Consider the following 26,048-nt stretch of genomic DNA (forward strand, 5'->3'; position numbering starts at 1 on the left):
ATGTACTATATCTGCTATGTGTCAGTGGGGATAAGCTCTCCATTCTAGGCCAGTCTCCTTGGAGGAGATCCTGGTGGAGAGGTTATAGACAGGGTCTCCTGGCTTTTGAGACTCTGGATAGTAATATGGACCAGAGGAGATTAAAGAGAAAGCAGAGGATGGAAGTGAATATTGAATTGAAGTAGATAAACTAGCTGGGGATAGCCTGTAACAGTCCTCCACTAATTGCACAGCTGTCTGGCAGATCTCTCTTCTCTTCTCTTCTCTTGTCTTCTCTTGTCTTCTCTTGTCTTCTCTTGTCTTCTCTTGTCTTCTCTTCTCTTCTCTTCTCTCTCTCTCTCTCTCCCTCCCTCCCTTTTCCCTCCCTTTTCCTCTCCCTCTCCCTCTTCCTTTCCCTCCCCCTCTCCCCTCTCTCTTCACCCTCCCTCTCCCACACACTGTGTGTATGTGTGTGTGTTTGTGAGAGAGAGAGAGAGAGACAGAGAGAGAGACAGAGAGAGAGACAGAGAGAGAGACAGAGTCTGGACCCCCCCCCCCCATCCTGGGAGCTGCTGCCAGCAGAGAAACTCCGTTGCTAGAGCAACAAAAGCTGTTGACCCAAAGACTCAGTACAGGTTTGGGGGAGGGGAGTGGGAGCGAAGCAGGAACTGGGCGTGGCTTCGGTTTCTATGGCAGCAGGGACGCTGGGCCCGGCCTGCTGCGCTGGGTTTGAGAATTTGTCCTCTGCATGGCACCCAAGAAAGAGAAAGGCGGGACTACCAACACCAACTCTAAGCTATGGGAGCCCGCGCTTATCGCCACACACTTCAACCAGGTCAGCCCAGAGCTTTGTAAGCCCCCGCCTGCCTCCTGCAAAGCCAAAGCCTCTCCAGACCAGGCTGTAGAGGCCCCTCTGCCCTCCAGCCAAAACTACTTGTTACTGCTCAATAAGGGCTTATTTTCAGAGAAGGAAGGAAGGGGCTGGCTGACCAGTGACTCAGTCCCTGTGGTTTGGAAGGCTGGGCAGAGGTGCAGGGTGGGGAGCTGACCCTCCTCTACCACAAGGCCCTTGTCAGTGAGTTTGTCAGCATGGAAGTGCACAGTTGTACTGGAGTTGTCTTTATTAGCTGTTCCTGTCCTTCTGGCCTCTTCTGAACAATGGAAATCTTGTCCAATTATTTGTAGTTTGGCCCATGGTAATTATTTCCCTAACTGACGAAGTGAAAACAGTTCTGGAGTGCCCAAGATAATAATTTGTTTAGCACAAGTGAGATTTCTGCAGACAGGGAAGAGTAGTTTTCTTATAATTGTATATTTTGAAGGTGCAGTATGACCAGGGTTATCAGGCAATGAGTAGCAGAGAATGCCCTCAAGGCTTTATCCAATCTCCAAATCACCTGCCACAGGTGAGTTGCTGTGCATTCCAGGACTAACTCCCCACTGCTCTCATTCCCACCTGCCTCCAAGGAGTAGAGGAGTCCTATAGGACTTGTTATCTTCCACTGGAAACCCATTTCAATCCAGTTGTTTTAGAAACATTTGGAAGGGAAAAAAGCTGGTTATGGGAATTCCAGTGTGGTATTTCCAAAATACTAAGGGAAAAAATACATCTTTTTTCATTTTACATAGTGCACAGTGCACTGGACACTTAACACTTAAAAGAAAACTATATCTAGAGGGCCAGGTGGTGGCACGCCCAATTAAACACACATCGTATGCAGTGCAAGGACCCAAGAGCCGGGTTCGAATCCCCACCCTCCACCTGCAGGGAGAAAGCTTCACAAGCTGTCTCTCTCCCTATCTATTTCCCCTGCCCTCTCAATTTCTCTCTATCCTATTCAATAAAATGGGGGTAAAATGGCTGCCAGGAGTAGTGGATTCATAGTGCCAGCACTGAGCCCCACTGATAACCCAGGAGGCAAAAATAAATAAATAAAATATTTATATGTGTATAAAATCTTATGTTCATAAGTTCCATTTGCCCCATTTTACATTATAATTGTGTCTTTTTCTCTGTGAATATTCTGTCTGATAGAAAAATTACACCTAATGAAAATTTTAATGGAAGTTGTTATTGAAAATAAGATATTGCTATTGTTGATGTAATATCTAGGAATACTTGGTTACTTTTCTAGCTTTAGTAACTAATGGACCCAACTCGGGAATTCCCAGTTAGGTTTTCAAATGCCCAAAGATGTTTTCGAAATACACTGGAAAAGCACCACTTCTTTTGCTTTTATAAGTCAGTACCAGGCAAAAAAAAATTTTTTTTCTCCATTTCTTTTGAGATTGTATAGACCAAGTCTGGACCTGAAGTGAACATTTCTGTTTGAGTTATAAACTGCTCAACGAAGTTTGATGGAGGTACTGACACTGTGTGAGCTTCAGTGTTGCACATATGAAGCTGTAATTTTGTTAGTTAAATGAAAAGCCTAATGCAACTATTTTTCCTTATGTCTTGAAACCTGAAATAATATTCAGCTTTCTTGGTCTGATCAGACAATATAATGTCAATAAATTTTAATTTTAATATAAAGAATTTGGATATAAAGTAATATGGAGTTTTAATGACAAAAAGGGAACTCCTTCAGTTTGCTGGAATACATGTTTGTTTGTTTGTTTGTTTGTTTTATTGCAAGGAAGACAATTGTCTTCTTCTTCCTCTCTTTTTTCCCTCCTGTGGTTGATTTCATGTTTAATGTAAGAGGACAGACAATTCCCAGGTTTACCCAGCAGGTCAAATCCCAGAGGCATGACTGAACTATGAATAGAATACATTTTAAACTTGTTTTAAAGAGGACTGTAGATGTGTGAATTCCTTACTTACAGGTCTAGCAAAATTCTTTGTACATAGTCAGTGCTCAAAAAAGGTCACTGCTTTAATTCCTAGAGAGGTTCTTTTCCCTACAATTGCACTCTAGTATATGTGATACAGTGATATGTTTGTGTGTGTGTGTGTGTGTGTGTGTGTGTGTGTGTGTGTGTGTGTATGTGTTTTGAGGGCTGAATAAAGGGGAGAATTTCCTCTTAGGAATCTTACAAAAACCACTCTTGCATTAACCTAGTTAATCATCAAATCAATAATGGGTTTGAACTCATCTTCATTTTTGGGCTGCAGTAGACTTTAAAGGGAATAAATATGATCAAAATCTGGTTTTAGAAAATTTGCCTTGTCTTTTTGGTCTATCCTTTTAGGTAAAATTTTTAGTAAGTTATTAATGCAAGGAATTCTATTGCTAAGCATTAAATGACTAGCTACAGACTAGAGATTAGGAAAGTAATTGTGGGATTGAAGAGTACAGAAATACTTTCGTTTAGGCCCAAAAGAATAGATGTAATTTGAAGAAGTAAAGGAGAAGTTACTTTAGGCATGGAGACCAGTGTGTGCCTTTAATAAATGTGGAACAATTAAATTGTTAGATCACTTCTGACTGTACATTGCTCCTTGATCTGTCAATAAAATGCTCTCATTTACTAACTTATAAACATTTACCACACTAGTATATTTTTAATATATGTGAGATATCACACCTCAAAATAGATAAGATTTTTTAAGTACATTGCAAATAAGATAATAAAAATAGACTGTGTAGTGTACAGATGACTCAATGGATAGAGGTAGTCCCTCCCAAAGCTGGGCACTCGGTGGAAAAGGAAGACCTTCCCAGAATAGAGATGGACCGGTCTTTGGTTGAGGGCACATCAGGGTATTAAAAGTAGTGGTGCTCTCCTACTAGAACCTCCAAACAAGCTCTCAAGGTCCATTTGTAGGAAAACTTAAGGTAGTCAAGCTTCCAAGACTCCAGACACATCCAAATGAGGTGCTGCATGTGGCAGTCTGCCTTTCTTTAAATAAAAGTAACAAAATTAAAAATAAAATAAATAGCTTAAGGGTTTTCGTGATGGCTATTATGTGCAACTACACTCCTATAATCTTATAATATTGAAAACCATTATTAAGTCATTAAATTAAAAATAGGAAAAATAGAGGGGAGAAAGTACGGTTTCAGTAGAGGTAATGCAGTGGACAAATAAAGCTTTGGACCTTCAAGTGTACAACAGTTTTAAAAACACAGCTTCGCTGGGCTAGCTTCGCAGGAGAGAGAGACGAAAATAATATTCTTCAGAATTCCATAGTTTCCAAAAAGTTTGAATTGCTTTAGCTATCTCCCAGATAAAGTATGACTTTGAGTTTATTTATTTATTTATTTATTTATTTATTTATTTATTTATTTATTTCAAATACTTTTGTATTCTCAGATTATGTGAGGGTGGCCATTTCTTTTTACTTGTCCCTAGGATATGTTCTTGTTTTTTTGTATAGTGTGAAAGCATAATTTGTGAGACTAATTATTGGCATAGCCATTGTTTCATTTGCTTTCTGTGACCAACTGCAGACAAAATTAAAAACACAGAGAAAAGTTTATGTTAAATCGCCTACCTTTCAACCAAGCCTTATTACTACAGTACTGCTATTTTCATTTTGTAATATTTTCAGATCTCTAATACTCAACTTAAGGATTTAGTGTTCTGATTGTTGTTTGCCTTATTCATCACTAAGGTTTTTCTTCTGCATGAAGTCAAGTATATTTAAAAGTAAATTTTTTTTTAAATATTGATTTTATATAGGAAAGGGAAGAAGGAGAGTGAGGGGGAGGGGAGAGAGGGGAGGAGAAGTTAAAGAGATAGAAAGAGAGAAGAAAGAAGTCAAAGCACCATTCTGGTACATGCAACACCAGAGATGGATCTAGGAGCTTCAGGAATGCAAGTTCTGTACTCTAAATAACAGAGCTATTTTTCCAGCCATCAAGAATTTAATTCTTGGGAATAGGCAATGGCATACTCAGGAGAGCACAAACATTACCATGCACAGTGAACCAGGTTCAAATCCCCAGTCCCCACTTGCAGGGGGGTGGGGCTGTGGGGGGGTGGACAAGTAGTTTCACAAGTAGTGGAGTATTACTAGAGATGTTTCTTTTTCTCCCTCCTTCGCATTCCCTCTTCACCTCTTTATGTCTCTACTAGAAAGAAGAAAGGATGGAAAGAAGAAAAAGAAGGAAGGAAGGAAGGGAGGGAGGGAGGGAGGAAGGAAGGAAAGAAGGAAGGAAGACATTCAAAGCAGTGGAGTTGCTGTGCAGGCTCCAAAGCCCCAGCAATAACCCTGGTAGCAGAATACTATAGTTTTTACTTCTTGATTAACACATATTTATCTTTAGTACAAATATCTACATATTTCAATATATTTGCAGATAAGTATTCCTAGACTAGGATAGGTAATTTAAGAAATACTGGTATGTTATTCAACAGGTACTTAAATATGAAGTCAGAGTGTTCTATAAAAGCAACAAATAAATATGAAATGAGTATATTTATCTGAAACTAGATTTTATTCTTTTATTACTCATCTTCTGACTCATAAATAACTTTTTTTTTTTACTGAAGCACTGCTTAACTCTGGTTTATGGTGGTGTAGATAAGTGAACATGGGATTTTAGAGCCTCACAAATGTCTCTTTGCACAACCACTATGCTGACTCCCTAGCCCTTCATAAATAACATTTAGAAGAGAGAAAGCCATAGTACTTTTCTTTCTGGGTTTGTTTGTTTGTTTTATTTTGTTTGTTTGTATTCAGTTCTTTGGCTTCTTCCTGAAATCACTCAAGTGATATAAATGAAAATCAAAGGACTTCTGTAGTTTCCATTAGAGGGAATGAAAACACAGAACTCTGGTGTTGGGAATGGTGTGGAATTGTACTCCTGTGATTTTGTAAATCATTAAGAAAGAAAAAAAAAAGAAGAAATGAAGTGTCTTACTTCAGGGGGGAGGGGAGTATTTACCAATGAAGGGGGGAAAATCACAAACCAGATTCCTTCTACTTGGAAGTATGCCATATGCCTTGGTTGCACCTGCCAAAAGCTCATTCTGTCTTTCAACATTCTAGTTCCTACTGATGGCACTTTTATTTTCAGAGCCTGTAGTCTGAAAATAAAAGTGTTATTCCGTATTGCCTCTAAATCCTTTTAATTTCACCCTTCCTTCTCTTCATTGCCCCCCATATTTCCATTCCAGCCAAGGGTTGTGTTTTCTGATTGCTTAATATTTATGAGTCCCTTCCCTTTTCTCTTTGTAGGGTCATCTATTCCTATTGGTCAAACCAATCACCATCTTGCCTTTCCTTCTTCTTCTTCTAGCGTCTGCCCTTCTTCCATAGCCAGTCAACAGCGTCAGGTTGAAAACTGTCAGGAGCTGCTTGTTGCTGGCTTTGAAAGTGACTGGGATCCATGTGGATTCAGTTGGCTAGGAAGGATTGTCAGTTTCCCCAATGAATGGGTACTCACAGGATGCACCACGAGAAGGTCGATCCAATGCATCCTTGCCTTTCTTAAACATTGCTCACACCGTGTTCATTATCAGCTCAAACATTGACCAGGTATAATTGTGATCTTAACAGTTAACCACCCTGATTTCTTCAGTCCTCTTTTAACCCAACCAGAAAACTAAGTTGCTTCAGAAAATAAGTAAATAAAATAAGCAAAGAAAAAAGTCTTCTCACGTCAGCACAGACCATAATGGGAGGCCATTTTCCCAGACTGAGCTATTAGAAAAGGGCCAGGTCTGAGACTGTGTAGACCTAAGCATTAAATCTAGATATGTTTTTTTTAATTTGTTTAAGAAAGGAGACATTAACAAAATCATAGGATGAGGGGGGGTACAATTCCACACAATTCCTGCCACCCAATCTCCATATCCCATCCCCTCCCCAATAGCTTTCCCATTCTCTATCCCTCTGGGAGCATGGACCCAGGGTCATTGTGAGCTGCAGAAGGTGGAAGGTCTGGCTTCTGTAATTGCTTCCCCGCTGAACATGGACGTTGACTGGTCGATCCATACTCCCAGTCTGCCTCTCTCTTTCCCTAGAAGGGTGAGTCTCTGGGGAAGCGGACCTCCAAGACACATTGGTGGGGTCTTCAGTCCAGGGAAGCCTGGCCAGCATCCTGATGTCATCTGGAACCTGGTGGCTGAAAAGAGAGTTAACATACAAAGCCAAACAAATTGTTGAAGAATCATGGACCCAAATGTTGGAATAGTGGAGATGAAGTGTTGGGGGATACTCACTGCAAATTCTAGTGTACTACTGCTTTCAGGTATATATTTGCCCTAGTTTATGGATATGTGTGAACATATGCACTATGTCCTGGAACCTGGTATATATCTAGGTTTTGGGACTTTGTTAGGAAGTGAACCACCTGGGATGGAATTAGAGAATACTGTGAAAGGAAAGGTCTCACCTGAGTGATGAAGCTGAAGGGTTGTCGTTCCACACCTGAAGTCTCTGGACACAGTCTGAAGTGAAGCATGCTGGAGTGGCACTCGTTGCATTGATTAGGTTGTGATCTGCGGAAGCAATATTATTTGATAAGAGTTGGGAGAAGCATACAGGAAAGTGGGCCCTACCCTAGGGTCCCAGGACTGGGGGAAGTTTAGGCTCTATAGTGGAAATGTGAGATTCCTGCTGTCTTAGAGTTCAAGAAGACAATGGATAGTTATTGTTATCATCACATTATTTGGTAATTGGATTAACTTTGAAAAGTCCCTTTGTTAGACATACAATCAATTTTCCCCCTCTCATATTAGTTAAATGATTAAAGTGATTTATATGACCACAATTATTTTTAAAATGTGCAATGCATAGCCTAGGACAACTTTATCTCCTGTCTGAGACTCCTGTCTCCTACTGTCATCTACATTATAATAGCCACCTCAGAGTTTTGAGTGAAGCTTGCATGAAATTTAGCTCATTTCACAAACATTTCTACAGTACCTGGCATATTATTATCCTTCAGTTAGGAGTTTACTTCCTCCATCATGTATTTTCATTCATATTCATTTTCTTGCTTGAAATGAGCTTCACTTTCTCTCTCCTCATCACACCCTTTCTTTGAAGCCTTCATAAAGCTGCCAACAGCTTGCCTGACCACAGAAACCTACATTTATCCTAACTTACCTTGGCTCTGAGCTCTGTCTTCTAATTTAGTATAGTTGTATGTTCATGTTTTGTAAATCACAAGTATAATGTAAGCTACTTCACAGAAAAAAAAACAAACACCTGCTATTCCTTCTATCTACCCCATAATGACCTACATGGTTCTAGTCACTCAGTCTTATAATCAAAACACACATGGAATGTATTTACTGGTTTACCTCTTTATGTGAAGAAATTCCTGTTTTAGAGTCCAGAGTAATTAGTATACTGAAGAGATGTTTTCTGAGAGAAAAGATGGGAGGGTGAAGGGTAGATAGCATAATGGTTATGTAAAGAGACTCTCATGCCTGAGACTCCAAAGTTCCAGGTTCAATGCCCTGCACTACCATAAGCCAGAGATGAACAGTGCTCTGGTAAAAATTAAAATTAATTAATAATAATTTAAAAAGAGTAAAGATGGGACAGAAAGCATTCATATAAGCATGTCACAATATAGCTAACCTGCATAGTACACCTACTTTGCTGTGTTCATGACCCAGGCTTCAGACCCACCTCCAACTGCAATGGAGGAAGCTTCAGTTCTGTGCTATTTTTCCTTCTCTCCTTTCATCTGTCTCTGGAAAAAATTACTTCACAGCAGTGAAGCAAGGATAAATATAGTAAATAATAAGGTTTATTTAGACTGGTGGGTAAATAAGATTCATATGAATATTTATAAACCCACAGACTAAGTAAATGAGCAAAACTAATCTATAGCCTGTAGGCTAAATAAATTTTAGCAATATTTATTTATTTATTTAGCCACCACGATTATCAATGGGACTTAGTGCCTGCATGATGACTCTACCACTATGGGTAGAGGGAGAGAAACAGAGAGAGGAGAAATGCCTGCACCTACTCCAATGGTAAAGCTTCCCCTATGCAGGTGGGTACCAGGAACTTGAACCTCAGGTCCTCTAATGTGGTAATGTGCTCATTCTATCAAGTGAACCACCACTCAACCCATAAATTAATAAAACTTGAAAGAAAGCATCACAACAAGTAGTTTAACTGTGATAGTGGCCTGAAAGGAACTCTGCAAGGCTTCCATTTCACTCACCAGAGATGTTTCACAAACCAACTAAGAGGCATTCATGTCAAAAGTTCTTTAGAATACCTAGTTAGCAGTCTCTCCTTATGCTTCATTTGAGGGGTAATCTTTTCCTTTTAGTAAAAGTAGCTTAGTGACAGTAACTGAGTTGTGCACCCTTGAAAAAATAGTAACATAGTCCTTGAAGTCTTGAACAAAGTTTATAATTCTTGGAAAGGTATGCAAAAATGGCTAAGCATTGGAGATAGTCATTGCTGCAATGTTAATATCTCAAATCCTTTAAATAAGAAAGGTATAAATTCTGGAGATACCAGGCTGATAATAAACTGACTTTCCATAGGTTTTTTTTTTTCTTCTTTTTGTGAATGTTCAATTGAATTAAAGTGCTCAAAGCCATTATAAATATAATTTATCAAGAGGGGAAATAACATTTAATGGGACAGAGCCCTTAAATTATTTTTGAGAGGTAGTAAAGGATTTTTCAGTTTTTTTTATCTTAAACAGTAAGCTATTTCTCATGTTAATGTGTTTTTAAGACTTACTGGAAATACTCATAATATGAACTGAAGACTGATGTCTGGCAACAGGCATATTTCTGAAATTGGGTTGGTTTTTATTACTATATTTTTCTGAAATATGCTTTCATTGATATTTACAAAACAAATTGCCAGTTCACACAAAGATTGTTTTAATAAAAGCCAACAAAAACAACTGAGTTGCTAGGAAAAATGTTAAGAGGGAAATGGACTTTTCATAACCTCACATAATGATTTCTCTTTTTGGACAAAAGTGTATTATTTGAATGAGTTTGGGACCAAAGGGAATTAGTATGTCAAAATATCCACCTCAATGTTATATGTGATCTTTCTGTGCAAACGAAAAATTTTAAATATAAGTAAAATTTAAGTGCTGCCAATATGAGTTTGGCAACCTGCTAGGAAAATGTTACTTAAGAAATTGTGAATGTCGACTATATTTTAACTCTGGCCATAGAAACCATCACTGACTCCCAGTTGCCCACAGGATACAATCCAGGATCATCGGCTTGACTCTCTTGGCCCTGCCTCATTTGTCCTTTCTCTGCCCATCCATCTTTAAGTCCCTCCACTGCTCTTTATGACCTCTGGTGTATCCTGACTGACCATACTATTCAGTATTATGTCCTAAAGTTCTCCCTGCTTCCAACCTCCTCTTTTTCATTAAAGTATTCTGCTACATTTTTTTTTCACCAGGATTATCTGTTTCTAGTGGTCACTTCCCCCTTTTCCCTTTCTTTCTAATAGAGACGTAGAGAAATAAGGAAAGAAACACCCACAGCACAACTTCACTGCTCATGAAGACTCTCCCCTATAAGTGGGGACTGGGGGCTTGAAAGAGCTATATTGTCTAAGAAGCTTAAGTCACGTGATCTTGGCCTCATTGACTTTTCTCTTCCCGTCTACTCTACTTTAGTGATTGTTATCTCCAACTCTATTATAATTTAGCAGTGGTCTAACCATTTTTTAAATTTTTTAAATTATTTTTTAATTTCTTTATTGGGGAATTAATGTTTTACATTCAACAGTAAATAAAATAGTTTGTACATGCATAACATTTCCTAGTTTTCCATATAACAATACAACCCCCACTAGGTGCTCTGTCATCCTTTTTGGACCTGTATTCTCCACCCCAGCCACCCCAGAAACTTTTACTTTAGTACAATATGCCAGTTCCAGTTCAGGATCTACTTGTGTTTTTTCTTCTAATCTTTCTTTTCAACTTCTGCCTGAGAGTGAGATCATCACATATTCATCCTTCTGTTTATGACTTATTTCATTAATATGAATTTCTCAAGGTTCATCCAAGATCTGCTGAAAACTGTGAAGTCACCATTTTTTATAGCTGAGTAGTATTCCATTGTGTATATAGACCACAACTTGCTCAGCCACTCATCAGTCATTGGACACCTGGGTTGCTTCCAGGTTTGGCTATTACAAATTGTGCTGCTAAAAACATATGTGTACACAGATCTTCTTGGATGGATGTGTCGGGTTCCTTAGGATCTATCCCCAGTAGAAGAATTGCAGGATTATAGGGTAGGCCCATTTCTAGCCTTTTGAGAATTCTCCAGACTGTTCTCCACAGTGGTTGGACCAATTTACATTCCCACTAGCAATGCAAGAGGGTTCCTTTGACCCCAAACCTCTCCAGCATTTATTGCTGTTACCTTTTCTGATGTATGACATTCTCACAGGAGTGAAGTGGTATCTCATTGTTATCTTTATTTGCATTTCTCTGACAATCAGAGACTTGGAGAACTTTTTCATGTGTTTCTCTGCCTTGTGGATCTCTTCTGTAGTGAATATTCTGTCCATGTCCTCTCCCCATTTTGGATGGGGTTATTTGTTTTCTTGTAGTTGAGTTTGGCAAGCTCTATATATTCTGGTTATTAGCCTCTTGTCTGATGTATGGCATGTAAAGATCTTCTCCCATTCTGTGAGGGGTCACTTGGTTTGGGTAGTGGTTTCTTTTGCTGTGCAGAAGCTTTCTAATTTAATGTAGTCCCATAGGTTTATATTTGCCTTAGTCTTCTTTGTAATTGGATTCATTTCATTGAAGATGTCTTTAAAATTTATACAGAAAAGAGTTCTGCCAATATTTTCCTCTAAGTATCAGATAGTTTGTGGTCTAACATCTAAGTCCTTGATCCACTTGGAATTTACATTTGTATTTGGTAAAATATAGTGGTTCAGGTTCATTCTTCTGCATGTTTCAACCCATTGTTTCCAACACCATTTGTTGAAGAGACTCTGCTTCCCCCATTTAATAGTCTGGGCACCTTTGTCAAAGATTACATGTCCATAGGTATGGGGACTTACTTCTGAGCTCTCAATTCAATTCCACTGGTCAGTGTGTCTATTCATGTTCCAGTACCAAGCATTTTTTATATCAGTGGCCCTATAATACAATTTGAGATCTGGGAGTGTGATGGCTCCAGTTCTGTTCATTCTTCTCAAGAATGTTTTAGCAATTCTAGGTCTTTTCTGGTCCGAGATAAACAATTTTAGCATTTATTCAATTCTCCTAAAAATGTATTTGGCATCTTGATGGGGACAGCATTAAGTATGTATATGGTTCTAGGTAGTATATTAATTTTGATAATGTTAATTTTTCCAACCTATGAACATGGAATATCCTTCCACTTCTTTGTGTCTTTTTCTATTCTTAAGTAGTGACTTATAATTTTCAGTATACAAGTCTTTCACTTCTTTGGTTAGGTTTACTCCTAGATATCTTATTGGTTTTGTTGCTGTAGTAAAAGGAATTGATTTCTGGATTTCAACTTCTTCTAACTTAGTGTTTGTATAGAGGAATACCACTGACTTTTGAATGTTAATTTTCTAGACTGACACCTTACTGAATTGCCTGATGATTTCCAAAAGCTTCTTGCTGGATTCCTTAGGTTTTTCTGTGTATACTATCATATCATCTGCAAATAGGGAGAGTTTGACTCTTCTCTTCCAATCTGTATGTCTTTAATTCCTTGCTCCTGCCTGATTGCTATGGCAAGAACTTCCAACACTATGTTGAATAGTAACGCAGCCCTGTCTAGTACCTGATCTGAGGGGAAATGCTTTCAGTTTTTCACCGCTGAATATGATGTTCGCTGTAGATTTGCTATTTATAGACTCCACTATCTTCAGGAATTTTCCATCTATTCCCATTGTTTGTAATGTTTTGATCATAAAGGGATGTAGTATTTTGTTGAAGGCTTTCTCTGCATCTATTGATATGACCACGTGGTTTTTGGTCTTGCTTTTATTGATGTGGTGGAACATGTTGATTGATTTAAATATATTAAACCAACCTTGCATCCCCGGGATAAACTACACTTGGTCATGATTAACAATCTTTTTAATATACTGCTGTATCCGGTTGGCTAGAATTTTGTTAAATATTTTAGCATCTATGTTCATCAGAGATATTGGTCTGTAGTTTTCTTTTTTGGTTGTGTCCCTGTCTTCTTTTGGTATCAAAGTGATGTTGACTTCATAGAAGCTGGAAGTATTCCAGTGTCTTCAATCTTCTAGAAGACTTTTTAAAGTAGAGTTATTAGTTATTCTTTGAAGGTTCTGTAGAATTCATTTGTAAAGCCATCTGGTCCAGGACTTTTAGGTATGGGAAGATTTTTGATAAGTGTTTCAATTTCATTAGCTGTAATGGGCCTGTTCCTGTTATCTACTTCCTCTTTACTTAATTTTTGGAAGTTCCTATGTATCTAGGAAATTGTCCATTTCTTCTAGGTTTTCTAGCTTGGTGGCATATAGTTGTTCATAGAAGTTTCGCATGATATGTGGAATTTCTGTGGTGTCTGTTGTGATATTTCCTTTTTCATTTATGATCTGATATATTTGGGTCTTCTCCCTTTGTTTTGTGAGTCTGGCTAAAGGTTTTGCAATTTTGTTCACTCTTTTGAAGAAACAACTTTTACTTTTGTTAATATTTTGTATGGATTTCCTATTTTCAGTGTTATTTATTTCTGCCTTAACTTTAGTAATTTCTGTCCTTCTGGTTGCTTTAGGGTTCCTTTGTTCTTCTTCTAGGTCTTTAAGGTGTGCAATCATGCTGTTTATTTGTGCTTTTTCTTGTTTCTTAGTGTGTGCTTGTATGGCTATGAACTTCCCTCTCAGTACTGCCTTAGCTGTGTCCCAAAAATTTTCATAGTTTGTGTCTACGTTTTCATTGAACTTTCGAAACATTTTGATTTCTTCCTTTTGACTCAGTAATTGTTCAGTAGTGTACTGTTGAGCTTCCACATTTTGGGACTATTACTAATCTTTTGTTGATTGTTAAATTTTAGTTTAATTCCACTGTGATCTGAGAAGATGCTTGGGATGATTTCAATGCTCTTGAATTTGCTGATGCTGTCTTTGTGGCCTAATATATGGTCTATCCTTGAGAATGACCCATGTGGACTTGAGGAAAATGTATATTCCAGTTTCTTTGGATGAATGACTCTGAACATGTCCAATAGTTCTAGTTTATCTGTCTCCTCAATTAGCTCCCTCTTGTTTTTATTGATTTTCTGCCTAGATCATCTGTCAAGTTGAGAGAGAGGAATTTGAAGTCCCCTACTATGACTGTCTTGTTTTTAATATATTGCCGTAGCTCTTTTAGTAGATGTTTGATGTATTTAGATGGCTTCTCATTGGGTGCATAGATATTAATAATTCTTAAGTCCTCTTGATTGACTTATCCTCTGAGCATTAAGTAATGTCCATCCCTATCTTTTTAAATTTTATTTATTTTAAAGTCTTATGTCAGATATAAGAATAGCTGTTCCAGCCCTTTTTGTGTGCCATTGGCTTGTATGATAGTTTTCCATCCTTTCATTTTGAGTCTGTGTTTGAGTTACGTGGGTTTCCTGTAGACAGCATATTGCTGGGTTGTATTTTCTGATTCATCTTCCTACTGTGCCTTTTAATAGGTGATTCAGGCCATTGACATTTACTGATATCAAAGATTGAAGATATTTTAACGCCATTCTTGTAGAGTTTTAAAGTGTTCTGGTATATGGCCTATTTATGGTGGTCTAATTGTTTGCAGGAGAGCTTTCAGAACTTCTTTCAGGGCAGGTTTGGTGATAGTTGATTCCTTCAACTGTTGCTTGTTCGAGAAAGTTTTTATGCCTCCATCTAATATGAATGACAGTTTAGCAGGATTCAGTAGTCTTGGTTTAAAGCCTTTCTCATTGAGGACTCAATAGATATCTTGTCATTCTCTTCTGGCCTGTAGTGTTTGTGTGGAGAAGTCTGCTGCTAATCTTATGGGTTTTCCTCTGTAGGTGACTCTGTTTTCCTCTTGCAGCCTTCAGGATCCTTTCCCGATCCTTATTCCTTTCCATTATAAATATGATGTGTCTTAGTGTTTTTAAGTTTTGGTTAATTCTGTTTGGGACCCTCTGGACTTCTTGAACCTTTATCTTTTTGATGTTGTCTAGACTACAGAAGTTCTCAGCTATTATGTCCTGAAGAATGCTTTCTTCCCCCTCTATCTCTTTCTTCCTCTGGTAAGCCAATAATGCATATATTATTTCTTCTGAAGTCACCCCATATGTCTCTATTGTTGTCTATAGTTTCTCTTAATCTCTTTTTGAGATCTTTTGCTTCTTTTTCAGTTGTCTCTAATTGTCCTCAATCTTGCTAATTCTGTTTCAGTCTCATTGATTCTATTCTCTCTCCCCTCTGCAGGGAGGTTGTGGGGATGTGGTGGAGCCTGGAAGGGCTTGACCTGAGAGGTGAGTTCACCTGGTAAGTCTCTCTCTCACGATGGAGCAAAAAGGGGGACACATATACCTCCAAAGGTTGGTGGCCATGTAAGTCTTCCCTCCCCCACAAATACATCATGCCGGAGCCCGACAGTCTTGTTAAGCCTGTTCCACCCTACCTTCCCTGCTACTTTGGCCCATCTCTTTATTATCTACATATCAATCTTCTGCTTAGTCTTACAAATGACTAAAGGTCTCCTTCTAAATCCCCGCAGGGTATTGCTAATCCTGCCAGTTGAACCCTTAGCAACAGTTGCTGGGGAGGTCCATACCATTCCTGGCCCCTTTCTCCACCCCTTTCCTAACCTTGTATGGTACTGTCAAGCCACTTCCATTTCTGTTTTGTCTCTTCCGTGTCCTAACCTGGAGGAGGGTAGGCATGCAGACTGAGAAAAGGACACTGGCCATTGTGGTTTTGCGCCACATGGCTTAACCAGGTGTGCTAGTGCCTGACTCTGGGGCGTTTGAATAAATAAAGGTTTGTATTGCTTTGCTGCCATGAGCTTAGTTCCTGGGTCATCTCTCCCTCTCACTAGGGTAGCCCAACACCCCTCTACTGTTTTCTGGAGTTCATCTATTTTGTTGCCATGTTCTGTTACTGTTTTAGCTTGTTCAGCTAGTTGTGTTCTTTGCTCAGCCTTTAAGCTTTAAGCTGTCTAATAACCTTGAGATAATTAGTGTTTTCTTCCAGAGTCTCATTTGTTGTTTCTGCATTTTTGATGACAGTTCTTTCAAACTCTTTACTCACTCCTGTGACTATTTCCTTAACTAGTGTTTGCATGTTGACCTCATTATTTTGTGCCTCACCCTTTGGGGGGCTCTTAGCTGGACTCTTGTCCTGGTTCATTTCTTCAATATCTCTTCTTGTTGGTGTAACCATTTTATATATTATGTTATGAGGTCCCTCTCTCAGTACTTTTCCAGTTACTGATCACTCTTGCCTGGGTTGACTTGTGTCTAAGTAAAGTAATTCAAGGGTTCACAGTGGTGGAAATTGACAGTTATTTCAATAGTATTTTAGTCTCTGAGCTGGAGCTTAAAAGGTTTAAGAGGCTTAAACCCTCTTTTGTTCTTTTTCTTTCCTGTAGGCTATAGTATCCTTAGGGCTTTTAAACTATAAGTAGGCTTCTTAGCTTAATCACTGACTCCTGACCAAGAGATAAAGCAGGGTGTGGCAGAGATAATCCAGTGATTATGCAAAGAGATTCTCACAGCCCCACTGATAAGCCAGCAACGTACAGATCTTCTCCTGAGTTTCCTCCTTAGTTCTCTGTCCTCTGGTGCCAGCACAGCCCCACACCCCACACACACACACAGCTCCAGATTCTGAGGGCAGCAGCAGTGGTGACTCACAGTTGCATTTGGTGAGTCTTAGGGTGTTCTCTCCTCCCTTCAGTCTGGTGAAACAGACTGGAGGTGGTGTCTCAACTGGTAAACTGCCGGACTATTACCAGCCACTTAATCTCTCCCTAGGCTCCTCTCTGTCCAAAAGCCACAAATGTTTTCACTCACTGGTGATTTGGTGGCTTCCTGAAGTTGTTCTAGTCCTGTCTTGTTGTGGTCCCAGGTGGTCTCCTTTGATATTCTGATATTCCTAGTTGACCCAGGACAGGAGAGGAGAGGAGAGGAGAGGAGAGGAGAGGAGAGGAGAGGAGAGGAGAGGAGAGGAGAGAAACACAGCTGCTGCTGCTGCTCCATAGTCCCACCTCCAGAAGTGCCCAGTCTACTCATTTTAATGTTGTCGGTTATATGTGTTCCATCATAGCATTAAAACTCCTGGTGAGTAAAAAAAGGTCACGTATTGCATCTGTATACTAAGTTAGTATATTGAAATACTCAACAAATAACTACTAACTTAAATTCACTGACTGTATTTTACTGCTTCATACTTTTGGCCTATTTTCTCTTTTGAGTCCTAGAAATAATCCAAACCCATTGGTTCATAGTAAATCTCAAAGTCCTGATTTCTACTTTTTCCATTCATAAAATGGGAATGATGATCAGACTCCTCTTGCAGTATTAGAAAGATCACTGAAAAAATTTAAAGGCATTTTAGCACAGGGGATATCAAGCATTACATATTCAAACCCATAATCCACATCTTATCTCCCTCTTCAAACCTTGGCCCAGTCCTCACCATCTCACTGAATGCTGTTAGCATCTACCCAGCAAGCTATGAGGGTTACAATCATTGTTTCTCCTCCTCTTCTGCATCCCATAATAAATTGTGGTAAACTCTATGAACTAACCCTTTAAAATATCTCATAAGGAAGTCTGGCTGTAGAGCAGTGGGTTAAGCACATGTGGTACAAAGCTCAAGGGCTGGCTTAAAGATCCCAGTTCAAGCCCAGCTCCCCACATTCAGGGGAGTCACTTCAAAGGCAGTGAATCAGGTCTGCAGGTGTCTATCTTTCTCTCCCCCTCTCTGTCTTCCCTTCCTCTCTTCATTTCTCTCTGTCCTATCTAACAATGATGACATCAATAACAACAACAATAACTACAACAACACAAAAAGCAAGGACAACAAAAGGGAAAATAAATAAATAAACTATAAATTTCTCTTAAATCTACCTCCTCCTTTCCTGCCCCTACTTCTACACCATAAAGTCAGGCCACCATCATCTTACCCAGAGCTACAAAAAGCTTAAGAGCTTCTCAGACCTTATTTTATTATTTTTTTTCTTCTTTCTTTCTTTCTTTTTTTTTTTTTATTTAAGAAAGGAGACTTTAACAAAATCATAGGATGGGGGTTAAAACTCCACACAATTCCCGCCACCCAATCTCCATATCCCATCCCCTCCCCAATAGCTTTCCCTTTCTCTAACCCTCTGGGAGCATGGACCCAGGGTCGTTGTGGATTGCAGAAGGTGGGAAGTCTGGCTTCTGTAATTGCTTCCTCACTGCTCGATCCATACTCCCAGTCTGCCTCTCTCTTTCCCTAGTAGGGTGAGTCTTTGGGGAAGTGGACCTCCATGACATATTGGTGGGGTCTTCAGTCCAGGGAAGCCTGGCCAGCGTCCTGATGGCATCTGGAACCTGGTGGCTGAAAAGAGAGTTAACATATAAAGCCAAAAAAAATTGTTGAGCAATCATGGACCCAAATGTTGGAATAGTGGAGATGAAGTGTTGGGGGGTACTCACTGCAAACTCTAGTGTACTACTGCTTTCAGGTATATATTTGCCCTAGTTTATAGATATGTGTGAACATATGCACTATGTCCTGGAACCTGGTCTATATCTAGGTTTTGGGACTTTGTTAGGAAGTGAACCACCTGGGAAGGAATTAGAGAATACTATGAAAGGAAAGGTCTCACCCGAGTGATGAAGCTGAAGGGTTGTCGTTTCACACCTGAAGTCTCTGGACACAGTCTGAAGTGAAGCATGCTGGGGTGGCACTCGTTGCATTGATTAGGTTGCGATCCGTGGATGCAATATTATTTGATAAGAATTAGGAGAAGCATACAGGAAAGTGGGCCCTACCCTAGGGTCCCAGGACTGGGGGAAGTTTAGGCTCTATAGTAGAAATGTGAGGTTCCTGTCTTAGGGTTCAAGAAGACAATGGATAGTTATTGATATCATCACATTATTTGGTAATTGGTTTAACTTTGAAAAGTCCCTTTGTTAGACATACAATCAATATTCCCCCCTCATATTAATTAAATAGTGATTTATATGACTACAATTTAGTAGGGGTGTAAATAAACACCATTCCCATCAACAAAAGACTGTGTCCCATCCCACCCACCCCCCAGCCTCCACCCACCCCAGCACAGGAAGCTGCATGTCCACCCTCCCCCTCACCACAGGGTTTTTACTTTGGTGCTCTACTTTCAGTTTAGTCAGATCCTGCTTTTAGTTTCCCTTTCTGATCTTCTTTCTCAACTTCTGTTGATGAGTGGGATCATCCCATACTCATCTTTATCTTTAGGACTTAGCTCACTTAACAGAATTCCTTCTAGCTCTGTCCAAGATGGGTCAGAGAAGTGGAGTTCATTGTTCTTAGAAGCTGCATAGTATTCCATTGTGTATATATACCACAGCTTTCTCAGCCACTTACCTGTTGCTGGGCACCTGGGTTGCTTCCAGGTTTTAGCTATTATGAATTGTGCTGCTATGAACATAGGAGTACACACATCTTTTTGGTTGGGTGTTATGGATTCCTTGGGGTATATCCCCAGGAGAGGAATTACTGGGTCATATGGAAGGTCAATGTCTAGCCTTGTGAGAGTTCTCCAAACTGCTCTCCAAAGAGGCTGGACCAATTTACATTCCGACCAGCAGTGCAAAAGTCTTCCTCTGTCCCCACAGCCTCTCCAGCATTTGTTGCTGCTGTCCTTTTTGATGTATGCCATTCTTACAGGAGTGAGGTGGTATCTCATTGTTGTCTTAATTTGCATTTCTCTGACAATCAGTGACCTGGAGCAGTTTTTCATATGTTTGTTAGCCTTTTGGATCTCCTCTGGAGTGAGTGTTCTGTTCATATCCTTTGCCAATTTATGGATGAGGTCATTTGCTTTTTTGGTGCCAAGTTTGATGAGGTCTTTGTATATTTTGATGATTAGGCTCTTGTGTGATGTATGGCATGTGAAGATCTTCTCCCATTCTTTGAGGGCTCTCTTTTTTTGTCTGATAGTATCTTTGGCTGTGCAGAGGATTTTCAATTTGATATAGTCCCATTTGTTTGTTTCTGCTTTAGTCTTCCTTGCTATTGGGTTTGCTTCATCAAAGATGTCCTTGAGGTTTCGGTGGAAAAGTGTTTTACCAATGTTTTCCTCTAAGTATTTGATTTTTCTGGTCTAATATCCAGGTCTTTAATCCATTTGGAGTTGATTTTTGTTTCTGGTGAGAAAAAGTGATTCAGTTTCTTTCTTCTGCATGTTTCAACTCAGTTTTCCCAGCACCATTTATTGAAGAGAGCCTCCTTCTTCCATTTAATAGGTTGGGCCCCCTTATCAAAGATTAGATGTCCATAGGTGTGGGGATTTATTTCTTGCCTTTCTGTTCCACTGCTCTGTGTGCCTATTTTTGTTCCAGTACCAGACTGTTTAGATGATGATGGCCTTATAATATAGTTTGAGGTCTTGGAGTGTGATGCCTCCATTTCTGTTTCTTTTCCTTAAGATGGTTTTGGCAACTCTAGGTGTTTTCAGGTTCCAGATAAATGATTGTAGTGTTTGTTCTATTCTCTTAAAGAAGGTTGGTGGAACTTTGATGGGTATTGCATTAAATATGTATATTGCTCTGGGAAAATATTCATTTTGATCATATTTATTCTTCCCATCCATGAGCATGGGATGTCTTTCCGTTTCTTGGTATCAGTTTCTATTTCCTTGAATAGTGACTCATAGTTTTCAGTTTATAAGTGTTTCACTTCTTTGGTCAGCTTTACTCCTAGGTATTTTATTGATTTTGCTGCAACTGTGAAGGGGAGTGATTTCTGGATGTCTTCTTCTTAAGATTTAGTGTTTGCATAAAGAAATGCCACTGATTTTTGTACATTGATTTTGTAGCCTGACACCTTGCTATATTGCCTAAGAATTTCCAATAGTTTTCTGTTGGATTCTTTAGGTTTTTTATTTATTTATTTATTTTTATTTAAATAAAGTATTAATTAACAAAACTATAGGGTAGGAGGGGTACAATTCCACACAATTCCCACCACCCATTCTCCATATCCCACCCCCTCCCCTGATAGCTTTCCCATTCTCTGTCCCTCGGGGAGCATAGACCCAAGGTCATTGTGGGTTGCAGAAGGTAGAAGGTCTGGTTTCTGTAATTTCTTCCCTGCTAAACATGGGTGTTGACTGGTTGGTCCATACTCCCAGTCTGCCTCTCTCTTTCCCTAGTAGGGTGGGTCTCTGGGGAAGCAGAGCTCCAGGACACATTGGTGGGGTCTTCAGTCCAGGGAAGCCTGGCCAGCATCCTGATGACATCTGGAACCTGGTGACTGAAAAGAGAGTTAACATACGAAGCCAAACAAATTGTTGAGCAATCATGGACCCAAAGCTTGGAATAGTGGAGAGGAAGTGTTAGGGGGATACTAACTGCAAACTCTAGTGTACTTCTGCTTTCAGGTATATATTTTGCAGTAGTTTACGGATACGTGTGAACATATGCTCTCTCTCACAGAAACTGGTGTATATCTAGGTTTTGGGACTTTGTTAGAAAGTGAACCACCTGAGATGGATTAGAGTATACTATGAAAGGAAAGGTCTCACCCGAGTAATGAAGCTGAAGGGTTGTCATTCCACATGTGTAGTCTCTGGACACAGTCTGAAGTGAAGCATGTTGAGGTGGCAGTCGTTGTGTTGGTTAGGTTGTGATCGGCAGATGCAATATTATTTGATATGGATTGGGAGAGGCATACGGGAAAGTGGGCCCTATCCAATGGTTCCAGGAATGGGGGAAGTAGAGGCTCTATAGTGGAGATGTGAGGTTCCTGCTGTCTTAGGGTTGAAAAAGACAATGGATAGTTAATGTTATCATCACATTATTTGGTAATTGGGTTAACTTTGAAAAGTCCTTTTGTTAGGGTTTGCTCTCTTGTATATAGCTGTGCTATTGGTTGCTTCTGATCTACTTGGTCTAGGCTTTTGAGAGAGTCTGCATATCAATTACACTGCATATTTGAGAAAAGATTCATTTTGTGTTTTGAAAAACTTCAAGACATACAATTAATTTTCCCCCTCGTATTAATTAACTAGTGATGTATATGTCTACATTTTACTAGGAGTATACATAAACACCATTCCCACCACCAACAGACTGTGACCCATCCCTCCCACCCACTCCCACCCCCCACTGTCCCAGGAAGCTGCATGTCTACCCCTCACCTCAGGGTTATTACTTTGGTGCCCTACTTACAATTTGGTCAGGTCCTATTTTTAGATTCCCTTTCAGATCTTCTTCCTCAACTTCTGTTGATGAGTGGGATCATCCCATACTCATCTTTATCTTTCTGACTTAGCTCACTTAACATAATACCTTCTAGCTCTGTCTAAGATGGGTCAGAGAAGGTGGGTTCATTGTTCTTGATAGCTGCATAGTATTCCATTGTGTATACATACCACAGCTTTCTCAGCCACTCATCTGTTGTTGGGCACCTGGGTTGCTTCCAGGTTTTAGCTATTATGAATTGTGCTGCTATGAACATAGGAGTACACACCTCATTTTGGTTGGGTGTTATGGAGTCCTTGGGGTATAACCCCAGGAGAGGAATTACTGGATCATATGGAAGGTCCATGTCTAGCCTTCTGGGAGTTTTCCAGACTGCTCTCCACAGAGGATGGACCAATTTACATTCCCACAAGCAATGTAAAAGGGCTCCTCTGTTTCTGGTGAGATAAGTGGTTCAATTTCATTCTTCTGCATGTTACAATCCAGTTTTCCCAGCACCATTTATTGAAGAGAGCCTCCTTCTTCTATTTAATCCTTTGGGCCCCCTTATCAAAGATTAGATGTCCGTAGGTATGGGGATTTATTTCTGGGCTTTCAATTCTGTTCCACTGCTCTGTGTGCCTATTTTTGTTCCAGTACCATGCTGTTTTGAAGATGATGGCTTTATAATATAGTTTAAGGTCTGGGAGTGTGATGCCTCCATTTCTGTTTCTTTTCCTTAAGATGGTTTTGGCAATTCTAGGTGTTTTCAGGTTCCAGATAAATGATTGTAGTGTTTGTTCTATTCTCTTAAAGAAGGTTGGTGGAACTTTGATGGGTATTGCATTAAATTTGTATATGGCTCTCGGGAGAATATTCATTTCGATGATATTTATTCTTCCAATCCATGAGCATGGGATATCTTTCCATTTCTCGGTATCAGTTTCTATCTCCTTGAGTAGCGACTCATAGTTTTCAGTATACAAGTCTTTCACTTCTTTGGTCAACTTTAGTCCTAGGTATTTGATTGATTTTGCTGCAACTGTGAAGGGGAGTGATTTCTGGATGTCTTCTTCAGATTTAGTGTTTGCATAAAGAAATGGCACTGATTTTTGTACATTAATTTTGTAGCCTGATACCTTGCTATATTGCCTAATAAATTCCAGTAGTTTTCTGCTGGATTCTTCAGGGTTTTCTATGTATACTATCATATCATCTGAAAATAGAGTTTGACTTCTTCCCTTCCAATCTGTATTCCTTTGATTTCTTTCTCTTGCCTGATTGCTATGGCAAGAACTTTCAATACTATATTGAAGAGTAATGGTGACAGTGGACAGCCCTGTCTAATCCCCCATCTGAGGGGGAATGCTTTCAGCTTCTGTCCATTGAGTATGATGTTGGCTGTAGGTTTGCTATATATGGATTCCACTATCTTGAGGAATTTCCCACCAATTCCCATTTTTGTAGGGTTTTGTGCATGAATGGGTGTTGTATTTTGTCAAATGCTCTCTCTGCATCTGTTGAGATAATCATGTGGTTTTTGGCTTTGCTTTTATTGAAGTGGTGAATGACAGTGATTTACTTATGTATGTTGACCAACCTTGCATCACTGGGATAAATCCCATTTGTTCATGATGAACAATCTTTTTGATATGCTGTTGTATCCGATTGGCCAAGATCTTGTTTAATATTTTGGCATCAATGTTCATCAGATATATTGGTCTGTAGTTTTCCTTTTTTGCTGTGTCCCTATCTGCTTTTGGTATATGGTTGATGTTGGCTTCATAGAAGGTGTAAGGGAGTGTTCCTGTTTCTTCGATCTTATGGAAAAGCTTTAGAAGTATGGGTACTGTTTCCAAAAAGTTGTGTAGAATTCATTTGTGAAGCCATCTTGCTCAGGTTGTTGGGGAGATTCTTAACTGTTTTGATTTATTTGTCTGTGATGGTGCATTTAGGTTTTGTAGTTCTAATTGGTTCAGTTTTGGAAGGGCATATGTTTCTAGGAATTGTTCCATTTCTTCCAGATTCTCAAGCTTGGTGGCATATAGTTCTTCATAGAAGTTTCAAATGATTTTCTGTGGTGTCAGTTGTGATATCTCCTCCATCATTTACAATTATGTTAATTTGAATCTTCTCCCCTTTTTGTTTAGTGAGTCTGGCTAGGGTTTTGTCAATTTTGTTTAATCTTTCAAAGAACCAACATTTGGCTTCATTATCTGTATGGTTCTCTTATTTTTGATGTTGTTTATTTCTGCTCTAATTTTAGTGATTTCTGTCCTTCTGGTTGCTTTAGGGTTCCTTTGTTCCTCTTCCTCTAAGTCCTTGAGGTGTGCAGTATGGTCATTTATTTGAGCTTTTTCTTGTTGTTTAATATGTGATTGTATGGCTATGAGTTTCCCTCTCAATACTGCTTTAGCTGTGTCCCTAATATTTTGATAGGTTGCATCTTCATTTTCATTTGTTTCCTGGAACATTTGAATTTCTTGCTTGAGTGACTCTCTGATCCAGTGGTTCTTAAGCAGTATGTTGTTTAGTTTCCAAATTCTGTGTCTTTTAATAATTTTCTGTTTGTTGTTAAATGTTAGTTTTACTCCACTGTAGTCTGAGAATATACTTAGGATGATTTCAATGCTCTTGAATTTATTGATGCTTTATTTGTAACCTAACATGCGGTCTATCCTTGAATATGTGTTGTGTGTATTTGAGAAGAATGTGTATTCCATGATTTTGGGGTGAAGGGCTGTGAAGATGTCCTGGAGGTCTAGTCTGACCATCTCTTCATTTAATCCTTTTGTTTCTTTGTTGATTCTCTGCTTTGTTGATCTGTCTATGTGTGAGAGTGGGGTATTAAAGTCTCCCACTATTATTGTATTACTATTGATGTATTTTTGAAGTTCTTTCAGTAGGTTTTTGATGTATTTAGATGGTCCTTCATTGGGTGAATAGATGTTAATGATTGTTAATTCTTCTTGGCTGATTGATCTTCTAATCATTATGTAATATCCTTGCCTATCTTTTATTACTTTATTTAATTTAAAATCCATTGTGTCAGAGATGAGAATGGCTGTTCCACCTTTTGTGTGTGTGTGTGGTCCATTAGCCTGTATGATAGTTTTCCATCCTTTCACTTTAAGTCTGTGTTTATCTTGTTGTGTCAGATGGGATTCTTGCAGGCAGCATATGGTTGTGTTATGTTTTCTGATCCATCCTCCCACTCTGCACCTTTTGATGGGTGAGTTTAAGCCATTGACATTTATTGATATTATGGATTTAATGTATTGTAGTGCCATTGTTCAACGAATTTTTATTTGCTCTGATATATGGCAAGTACTATAGTGAAGTTCTTGTTTCTAAGAGGTCTTTTAGAACCTCTTTCAGGGCCGGTTTGATGATGGTTGCTTCCTTTAACTATTGTTTGTCTAAGAAGGTTTTGATCCCTCCTTCTAGTTTGAATAAAATTCTAGCAGGATATATTATCCTTGGTTGAAACCCTTTTTCATTCAGGGCTCCATAGATATCTTGCCATTCTCTTCTGGCCTTTAGAGTTTGAGTGGAGAATTCTGCTGATAGTCTTATGGGTTTTCCCCTGTATGTGACTTTTTGTTTCTCTCTTTCAGCCTTTAGGATCCTTTCTTTATCCTTACTTCTTCTCATTGTGACTATGATGTGTCTTGGTGTCTTCAGGTCTGGGTTGATTTTGTTTGGAACTCCTGGGCCTCTTGAATCTTAATCTCCTTTCTGTTATTCAGGTCTGGGAAGTTTTCTTCTATAATTTCCTCTAGAATGTTTCCTTCCCCTTCCTCTCTTTCTTC

General features: G+C 39.2%; 1 protein-coding gene across 2 annotated transcripts in view; it reads left to right on the plus strand.

The window, feature by feature from the left end:
* The first annotated feature begins 688 nt into the window (after window positions 1–688).
* Window positions 689–26,048, plus strand: part of SPAG17 (sperm associated antigen 17) — a 287,832-nt gene continuing 262,472 nt past the window's right edge. Inside the window, exon 1 of one of the 2 annotated variants that reach the window (XM_060201805.1) lies at window positions 689–814. In XM_060201805.1, coding sequence (XP_060057788.1) covers window positions 728–814 — 87 coding nt within the window. In that variant the 5' untranslated portion in view covers window positions 689–727. The remainder of the gene's footprint in view (window positions 815–26,048) is intronic. The other variant, XM_060201806.1, reaches the window with a different exon arrangement.

The sequence above is a fragment of the Erinaceus europaeus genome, chromosome 11 (genome assembly GCF_950295315.1).
Source record: "Erinaceus europaeus chromosome 11, mEriEur2.1, whole genome shotgun sequence".
Classification (NCBI taxonomy): Eukaryota; Metazoa; Chordata; class Mammalia; order Eulipotyphla; family Erinaceidae; genus Erinaceus; species Erinaceus europaeus.